At 37.8% G+C, this 10,442-nt stretch overlaps 1 protein-coding gene across 1 annotated transcript in view; it reads right to left on the bottom strand.

Moving 5' to 3' along the window:
* Nucleotides 1-9,177, bottom strand: part of GLMN (glomulin, FKBP associated protein) — a gene marked incomplete at its 5' end in the record, with an annotated part of 18,144 nt that extends 8,967 nt beyond the window's left edge. The window contains 8 exon segments of the mRNA XM_008939226.1: nucleotides 124-213; nucleotides 580-610; nucleotides 1,549-1,602; nucleotides 2,093-2,280; nucleotides 5,651-5,750; nucleotides 6,253-6,499; nucleotides 7,305-7,413; nucleotides 9,058-9,177. Coding sequence (XP_008937474.1) covers nucleotides 124-213; nucleotides 580-610; nucleotides 1,549-1,602; nucleotides 2,093-2,280; nucleotides 5,651-5,750; nucleotides 6,253-6,499; nucleotides 7,305-7,413; nucleotides 9,058-9,177 — 939 coding nt within the window.
* Between the last annotated feature and the right edge of the window lie 1,265 nt (nucleotides 9,178-10,442).

The following is a 10,442-nucleotide window of genomic DNA, read 5'->3' as shown; positions in this document are numbered from 1 at the left end:
TCAGCAGTGTGCTCTCTCTCAAATACCTACAAGACAGCCACATATTATCAACATTATAGATATCATAGGTATAGCTAGGTATGAATCAAACTTTTAATGCTTCTGTACATTGCTTCTTATTACCTGAGGTACGTTAACAAAATCTCTGAATTCTAAATACTGATGGAGAAGGCTATTATCTTCCAGTCTCAATAAAGAGCTCTCAAACAGATCCTGGAGGGGGGAGGGAAAAAAAAAAAGCTGCCAACATTTCACACATATGTAGGACACTAATCTACACGCTTAACATTTATGGCTAAAAACACTTTCACTACAAACGCTAATTTTGATATCCAAAGTTCCTAGGAACTGCAAATGTAAGTGTAGATGGTAATTTAAACATTTATGCATTTGTGTAAAGTCCAATAAATGTGTTTTTAAGACTGAGGAATATCCAATTAAGCTTCAAAATGTTTCTGAAACTATTATCTGATCTACCAGTTGTACCTTTTTTAGAAAGGGGGACAAAAGTTTTACCACTACTTAAATTGGAAAGAATAAACTTTGTAACATTGAAAATTTGATTAGTAGAAAACTTACAAGTCCTTTAGATAACATAGATTCTTCTGTTCTAGAAAAAAAGAAACATTATCAAATTCAAGTTGTTAATCAAAACCAGACAGTTGATATTTCAGAAGAAATACTAGAACAGAGATCAAAGAGATTGTCCCTCCCTCAACAATTTTCACTCCATTTTCTAAATACAGTATCCTCATTGTTTCTGTCAAAGATTTTTTTTTGAGTAAACTAGCTGATGAGAAGTTGAAAATAAGACTCCTCTCTGTAGGGTCAAAAATGACATTTTTTTCCCCCTCAATATTTATAAATGCTGAAAAGTAGCATCTCATATCTCACAGGTATCATGACACTGAACAACAAAGAAAATGAAACTTTTCCTAGATGATACCATTTGCATAGTTCTGCAAGATTAAAAAAGCCCACAGCAGATCATAAACTGAAGAGAGCAGGAATTTTTTTTTCCTCTTTTTACCAGGAAATGGTAAGCAGTTCTAATGGGAAACTTCCCTTCTATAGCATTGCTAGAAACTATTTAGTCAAGACTACTGCTTATGGAAGTTGAAATAACCACAATATATAGCAAAGTCTGGTTTCCTTTACAAAGCCTTATCTTTAATCAGATTAGATATTGTATCAGAATACATTCAAATAAATCCTATCACAATAGTCTCTAGTGGTAAACTAATTGTTACAGAATTACAAATAAATATACACTCTAATAATTCCGCATGTGTTTAAAAGACCTTAGCTTTTCATTTTCAGAATAAAGTTTCCAAAAATGAGATCACAATACAAGCTGAAAACAATAAATAAATGTTTCAAACAACTTTTTTTAATCCTTAGTAAACACAGAATTTGCCATTTTAACTATCAGGCTTAAAAATCTCCTCTGAATTTATGTGGTATATTAAAAATTTGATTCTATGAATTACTGTAAGAGAGCACATCCACTATCTAGAACTCCAAATACCATAAACCCTACTTTCCTACCTTTTCAGTAGCACTTCAATATGTGTCATATTGCATTGCAGAAGGTATGATGGACTACAAGAGAAAAAAAGAGGCTTACAGTAAACTGCATAAGCTATATACATTTGAATACAGTTAATATATTTAACAGGATTAATCTTTTTTAAAAAAATATTAAAATCTCATTATAAATTTAATAATTTTGAAATAAGACACAAAATAGTAGGTCAAATTGTTGTTAATAAATCTTGCATGGACACTGTCTATAAATATCCAATTGAAAATTTAATACATGTTAATTTTCAGCATGTGACTAACCCTACTAGTTTCTTTTAAAGGACAGCTCATCTAAAATTGAAGTATAATAAACTAATCTGCAGGACTGGAGTATCTTCTTTTGTATATAATATAAGTTACATAAAATACAAAAGTATAAAGGTTGACATAAAATGAATACAGGTAAAAGACAGTTTTCATTTCCAGCCATTCACAAATAAGTTTTCCTCTGCTCAGGAAGATTCATCAAAGTACAGACTTATAGTAAGTGAGGAATAATAGTACTTACCTAAATACCATTGGAAAGCAATCAATACCAAAATGCTGAACAAACACCAGGTAAGACAGACATGCCAAAGAATCTGCAGAATCCTTTCGCTCCATCTCTGCAAACTCCTGATTCTCCCAGTGTGGACTTTTTCCTTTACGATGTAAAAACATTAATGGTATCAATTCTCTTATATCCCACAAAATGTCCTATTAAAAAAAAAAAAATATATATATATTGCTCATAGTTTTTTGTTTTTTTTTTTTTTAAAAAAACCTGCATACCAATTAAGTTTTCAAGCTTTAACTGCATTTACAGTAAATTCTCTTACATAGTATAAGCATAAATTAACAAATATTTTGTGACATATATACAAAAAATAGCCAGCAGGAAAAATAGCTAGCTACTGTTAGAAGACTGTTACTAAGATGGCAAAGTCAGGCACTCAAAAGTTATCAAAGCACAAAATAAAGTCACCCTGCAAAACTCTAGCCTGACACCCTTATTCACAATGCTATGAATGAAAGCTTCAGAACCACTTGATGCCACCAGACCCTTTGTTTCACATCACAGAATACTCAGCAATTTGTTTTCTGCTTACTAATCAATACACAACACAATGTTCATCTGCTACAGGCAAGCCCTGCTCTGAAGTCAGAATCTCTGTATGGCCTTTCCTTCCAGTGAGGCACGACACAATGACACCTGAGTGCTTCCCAAATGCTAGTGTGGTTTCTTCCCACCCTCACACACTTTTGTGTGTATTAAGAGATAGTCTAACTCCTACTGTGTATATTATGAAGAAACAGCAAGACCAAGGTTAACTCTCTGTTCCAGGCTTATCCAAACCGAACATCTCCGATCTCACACTCTGGAAAATTAGGATTACACAAGACATCATATAGTCAAAGCATGACTTTACTGACCTTAGCTGCAGCTCCCATTACCCAATTCCACAAACAGCAGAAGTGAATTTCTTGAGAAAATGAAGAAAAGGTATTTCATATTTAGCATAAAAAACATTTCAGACTGTGCCCAGCAGGAGAAACAGGGTAAACAGCCAGTTTTTCTGAGCACCCTTCAACTATCTTAACCATGAGATCTTCTGGTAATTCCCATCTCCTTTACTGCATACCCTGAAAGTCCTGCAATGAATGAAGTTCAGGTCTCAGAGACAAGATTCTCTTCCATTGCACAACCCTTGACTGATCCACACAGTAGTCCCATTGTATGCTGAGACATGCTGTGGAAAAAAATGGGTGTGATCACGGTAGAAAACCTAAAAATTGTTGAAAAACAACCAAGTTTTTCCCTCTGCTTAGTGCACTTCACAGTCTTAACATTTGGATATAGAATTTTGTGTGCAAAAATGCTTAGGTATTTGAACATAAATTGGAAAAGAAGCAGAGAAAAGAAGCAGAGTTCCATCACATGGCAACTTCTAGACTTTCTCTGCATACATGTATATTTGCACACAAAGAGTATATTTATGTGCACTTTCCTCATCCCAGATGGCTCCAAGTCTTCCTTTTGAAACACATCAAGCCTTAGTGTGCCATTCCCTCCCCCAAAATGACACCCTAACCCAGTCTTTCTGCTCTTCTAGGACTAATTCCTCCATTATCTCATATAAAAAGCTTTGTCCTAACTCTTGGTTCATGGTTCACAGCCATTCCAGCCAACTTCCTCCAATAGTTATATTTCTTCAGTCCCTTAGCCGGCTTCACTCCCACTCTACTTTCTCCGTAACTTCCATTTGCCCCTTGCGTAGCTCCAGGCATTCTTTGGCATTTGCCTTTCTGTATTTGACTTGTGAATTTTTCTCCTCTAACCAAGGATAATACAGTAGAACAAAGTTCAAAGCTCAGACTTAACTATTCTTTCATACAGCCAACATTAACATGAAAAACAATCGTATGCCTAGTTAAGAAAACAATATGCAGAAAAGAATCATAATGGCCAGTTACAAAAACCAGACCTGTATTTTGGTTAACAGAAAATATTAATAACCAGTTAATAGTCATTTAATGCTCAGTTCTCCTGTACTTCTGATAAGATCAGGTTGTTATGTAGCAGTTGAAGACACTAGCTGCAATCTTGACATAAATGAGCCGTTCCTGTCTACTCAGTGTTACCCAACTAGGGGGGCCCATTGGCTGTCCTGAGGAAAGACTCCATTTAGCAATGAGAATATTTTCCACTCTTCTATTCCATTACAAGGTTCACTAGCCTGCTCCTGAGCAACCTGTTAGAAAATAATCCAGCCTCTGGCTGTCGAGAAGGTTCCTCCATTTCACAAGCCCAACACAAATCATTGTATAACAATGCATTTCAAAATTAGAGACAACTGATACTTACACATATTTGAAATTTGGTGTACTGGGTCTGGCTGGCATGGAGTTGATTTTCTTCATGGCAGCCTCTATGGTGCTGTGTTTTGGATTTCTGACTAAAACGGCCTTGGTAATGTGCCAGTGTTTCAGCTATTGCTGAACAGTCTTTGCACAGCATCTAGGCCTTCTGCTTCTTCCCCTGCCCCTCAGCAAGCAGGCAGAGGGTGGGTGAGAAGCTGTGAGGCAACACAGCTGGGAGAGCTGACCTCAGCTGATCACTGAGATGTTCCACACTATGTAATGTCAAGCTCAGCAACAAATTAGGGGTGGGAAGGTAGGGTTTTTCAGACTAACTGCTGCTCAGAGACTGGCTGGGCATCAGTCTGACGGCAGAAGTGGTGGCTACCACTGCATCACTTGGGGTTTTTCCTTCAGATTCTCTTCCCTGTTCTACTGGGGGGCCTAAGTGACTGTGTGGGGGCTCAGCTGCCAGCTAGGGTCAAACATTTGGATATGTGCAAGACAGGAAATATTCGTTACCATATTCAAAATACGGACAAAGCACAGCTCTACTTGCTGTAACTTTATTAATCACATGTAGTCCTTCCTATTTCTGAAAACATACATAAATTGTGTTCCAACATATGCATGGACTGTACCTGACTATCTCCTTATAAGGCTTGGTTTTGCTGCAAATGTCAATAAAACTAACTAAAATGATCAGCTGCTATGAACATTCTAAACCAGAGTAACTGCATGAAGTGGACATGTTTCCACCAAATTTCCAGCTGCAGCAGCTGTCACACATCAGTTTATGTTCTTTAATAGTCAGCTGTCCCTGCACCAGGCACATTACAGATTTCTCTTGTGCAACACTTGGATTAAAGGTAAAATGTGGATTTTACCTTGACGTAGTAATGCAGCGAAGACGATCCTTTAGAAATTCTAATAAATTCATAAACCACCATGAAAAAGCAGCAGTTACAGCAAAGCAGCAACTCCTGATTCAGAAAGCAGTACAAACTGGTTTACCCTGGAGCAACACGGTCTCTGCAAGATTTGTGCTTTCAGAGATGGGACCCAGAAACGTTCTAGACCTTCATCAACCTGGATATTCTTACAAGGCCCAGGAAGACATCCCACTAATCAATAAAGGAAGCAAAATGAGCTCTAGAATGTGTCATAGGTAATTCTGAGCTAGACCACTGTTTTTGCAAACACTGTAATTAATTTTGACTGCACTTACTATAATTTCAGCTGCAAAGTGCCGAAAGGGATGTTCTTCAATGCCTTCAAGCTGTTCAAGCTGAGCTGTCAGTAATGGGTATTTTAGGCTTTTCATACAGCTGAAATAAAAAGTGGTGAAACTACATCACCAATACAGTCACAAATACAGACTATTATACTGTCACTGATGACCAAGAATAAAGTCTATACTTAGATTGGCTGCTGCTACTCCTGATATTGCAAGGCGAATTAAAAAAAAAAAAAAGAAGAATGTCTCCTGTAGAAGCATTCCTTCCACTTCACCTCCAGAATACGGCTACCCTCACTGTTGTAAGTTTGAGGAGAAGCACAGAACCAAATCAGCTTCACAGCACAGAGACGAATATTTCTTTACCATTTCTCTCTGCTAAAAAAAATAATTATTATTTTCAGCTTTATTCTCTCACTTCATAAATATGCAAGGCATTTTTAGTTTGTTTTTTTTCCAAAATACATTAGTAATATAAGTTGGCAGCATTATAAACCACTCATCACATGATTTACTTACTGCCTATGTAATAAATGCCTACTATTCATTTTGTTAAGTTATAGGAATATATTACACTGACATAAAATGCTCACAATCTTAATAATTCTTCTTTCAGCTCCATGTCATTGCATTCCAATGACTTTTCCATGTTTTTAACAACTTCATTCACAAAAGGTTTAGCGAAGTCCACCACTGCATTACAACACTGACAGAGACCAAGTTTATCTTCTTGTAGTTGTTGTTTTGTATAAGGTACAGGTAAGGGAGTAAGTTGATTCATAATCATGGCCAATGATAAACCCACTGAGTAGCCCTTCTTGTTCTGAAGTTTCAAAAGCACTGAGGGAAACAAAAAAAAAAAAAAAAAAAAAAGGAAGAGGTAAGAGTTTACTTAGTAGAGGAAAAAGTGAAGAAAACACGTAAGACTACGTAAGAAAGCCTTTAGTTCAGGCAAGGAGAGGGACTGAAACCTGAAATGACATGAGCAACTCCAGCAAGACTAAACATCATCAGCTAGTTCACTATTAATTTGACTCTGGTCAAATTCTAACATAATTCAGTGACACATCTCAGAGACTGCTACAATCAGTTTTAAACTTGATATACAAGACGATTTCATCTCACATATCAAACCAGAAACTACTACTTGTTACCTAATTAGTGGCTGTCCAAACCAAATACTTTTAGGTTTTATCTAAAAGCCAGAAGAATGCTTCCCCCTCACCAATCAAATACTTCAACCTGATTCAATCTGAAATGTTTTACCCTATGAAAATATTTAATTGTATGTTTCAAATTTAAATAATGAAGGATTTCACAGATCCATGTAATTCTCTATTTCTGTAATAAATGAATGGTTTACACCTCCAAATACAACTGTCACCAGACCACATTCTTGTAAACAGTGAAAAATAGCTGAATATTGGTTTTTCAACTGATGCTACTAATCCCATAAAATCTTCTTCTAACAGGCCAATATAAGTATGAAAGCCATCCCTTGAGGTTTTTTGCAGAATATAATAGACTGTAAAGCCTGTCAGGACTGACATATTCCAAAACTATTCCAGCAAAGGCAAAACATTAAATTGATAAATAAATGAGAAAATAATTTATTTCAGAAATCACATGAGAAACTGCATCTCACCTGTCTGCAAAGGCTGAAGCAATAACATGACAGTCTGGCACACGTGCTCTCCAGAGGTCTGTTCAATCTGCTCGAGTAAACCCAAAAAAAGTTCCTTTGGATTGCATAGCTGCAAGAGAGGAACAATGCATATTTTTTTTCATAATGATAGTCACAGGCTAAAAAAATCATCACAAGCAAACTTCAGTTCTTGAATAGAATGCAGATCTGAACAGCCAAGATAATCTTTAAGAACCACAGAATCGTTTTTGTTGGAAAACACCTTTAAGATCAAGCCTGTCCTGGTTAGAAGGCAGAACTGTGTTCCCCCTCCCTTATCCCTTAGTTTTCCCAGATGGAGAGAAACAAAAGAAGGCAGGAGTAATAAAGGTCTTGCACAGATGGAAAGTTAACAAAAAGTGAAATATATTATTTAGCAGGGAACAGAAAGGAAGAAGGGTAGGGGTTTAACAGGGTCAGGGGATTATAGGAACAACACAGCAAGGGGGGGTAAATTTCCAAAAATACAAAACCAAAACGCTGTGTTGAGGCTCCCCAGCACTGGATCTCAATGGATTGAGGTGGCCCAACTGTTAACCAGCACTGCCAGGTCACCACATCTACAAGTCTTTTAAATCCCTCCAGGGATGGTGACTCCACCACTTCCCTGGGCAGCCTGTTGCAGTGCTTGATAACTCTTTTGGTGAAGAAATTTCCCACTTAACCTCCCCTGGTGCACCTTGAGGCTGTCTCCTCTTGTTCTACTGCTTGCTGCATGGGAGAACAGACCAACACCCACCTTACTCCAACCTCCTTTCATGTAGTTGTCGAGAGCAAGAAGGTCTCTCCTGAGCCTCCTTTTCTCCAGGCTAAAGAACTCCATTTCCCTCAGCCATTCCTCCTAAGATTTTTTCTCCAGACCCTTCACCAGCTTCACTGTTCTTCTTTCGTGGCCTACTCCTACACCTTTAAGATTCCCCTCCTGAAGCATGTCCAGCCTTCCTGGACTCCTCTGCCCTTCAGGGCTGCCTCCCAAGTGACTTTGTCAACTAGCCTCCTAAACAGGTCAAGGTCTGCCCTTGAAAACAAATATGAAACAATACATACCTCCCTACAATTAACATCTTCTGTAGACCATGTACGTGTGTACACTTTTATATAAGCTCAACACATATAAATAATGACACTAAACTTGATTTCTATGGTCTATAAAAACCTCACAGTACCTTAGCAAAGTAATTCTTAGGAGTAGAGAGAAAAGAAAAATTTCAATGTGAATTCAACTCAAGCTACAGAGTTTGCAAGTTGTTTTTTAAGTATCCAAGAATGAGAGGGAACTAGGTTTCTACAGACCAAAACTTTTTTGCCCTACTACTCCATCAGAATCATCAGATAATCACTGTCATACTGTATCTGCAGCAAACAAGAGGCAGTATTGCTGTGGCTGCTCTGACTGCAGCAGTTGCCTTTCAAAAACTTCATGAGTTCTAACTGCCTTTTCTTCTGGGTAATGCTATGTTTCTTTTTTTTTTTTTTTTTCCTCTCTTTTTTCCCGTTACTAATTTGACAAGATTTGCAAGAGGTTAATTATCTCTGAGAACACTAAGCCTGTGCCTACTTCAGCTGAAACTGACCCATGAGATTAAAAGTTAGAGAAAGGGACAGAAAAACCGACAAGTATTTGTGCCTTGTTTTCTTTGGAAATCAGGGGAAAATTAGGACCACTCCCTTCACTACCATTATGGTATTATAACCATACATTTCAAAAACATACCTGTGCCAGCTGATCTAGTATCTTCAGGCAGTGTTCTCGCTTATCGTCTTCCTGTTTATACATGAAAATACACCTGACAAGAGGAGAGATGAGATTCCAACCCATATTCTTGATGATAATCTAGAAAACAAGATTTTGAGAGAATAAACCAAAACTGGACATCATCTAAACCTAGCAAGACTGTGTATGTGAAGGCCAAGAAGGCAACAGATCCTGCTGCTAACCAACACCATAATGCCATTTAAAATTTAACAACTATTACCATAAAGTTCTGTATTTGGCATACATTGTATTCCCCTATACCTCTAAACAGAGCTGCAGATTTTCTTCAGTGTATTGTCCTAAGATGTCAATATATATTTCTAAGAATTTATATAACACTATCTTTAAAACAGGACTGAGTAGAAGAGTTTTGCTGAAAGAATGTTTAGACAAACAGCGTTTCACCTGAGGGGACCGGGATCTGCAATTGTTACTTCAAACTCACAAATATCAAAACCAGACTGTGAATCCCATATAACTCTGTCAAAACATTCATCCCTCACTTCCTTTCTGAACTTCCTACTTATCTGTGCACAATTTAGTGCATTCTCCCTGCTCCCCAAGGTGCCTACAGACATTAGCATTTTTTCCATTAGCATCAGCTTAGTTGGCTCTTACAGTTTTGGGCAATATTATATCCATCTGTGGTGGGTTGACCCCAGACAGCAACTAAGCACCCACCAGCTGTTTGCTCGTTCTCCTCCCTCTGTGGGATGAGGGAGAGAATCAGAAGAGGAAAACAGAAACTTACTCATGGGTGGAGATAAAGACAATTTAATAAGTGAAGGCCAAGAAAGAGCAGGGGGTGGGAGGGAATGACACAAACCAACTCCCACCAGCAGCAGACAGATGCCCAGCTAGTCTCCAAGCAACATCTACTTCAGAACAGGTCTCCATTCCCATGTGTTTTTACTGCTGAGCATGACGTTACATGGCATGGAATATCTCCATGTAAGATCCTATGGGCTAAGACGCTGGAGGGTAAAGGGGCCCAAGAAAGTTGGTCAATTTTTAAATACCACTTCCTCCAAGCCCAAGACAGGTGCATTCCCTTGAGTAAAAAACCAGGTAGATGAGCTAAGAGACCTGCATGGATAATCAGGGAGATTCTGCAGGAAATCTCATGGAATAAAGAAGTGTATAGCTCATTTAAGAAGGGACTTGTCACTTGGGAGAAATATAGGGAAGCTGTCAGGATGTGTAGGAAGGCAATAAGAAAGGCCAAAGCCCTCTTACAACTAAAACTAGCAAATGAAGTAAAAGAGATCAAAAAGGGCTTCTTCAAATCTATCAGAAGTAGAAGGAAGAATAAGGGAAGTGTGGGTCTGCTGCTGAGTGAGGCA

Source organism: Merops nubicus, unplaced genomic scaffold (genome assembly GCF_000691845.1).
Source record: "Merops nubicus isolate BGI_N331 unplaced genomic scaffold, ASM69184v1 scaffold16564, whole genome shotgun sequence".
Taxonomy (NCBI): Eukaryota; Metazoa; Chordata; class Aves; order Coraciiformes; family Meropidae; genus Merops; species Merops nubicus.
This window is presented reverse-complemented; position numbering and strand designations above follow the sequence as displayed.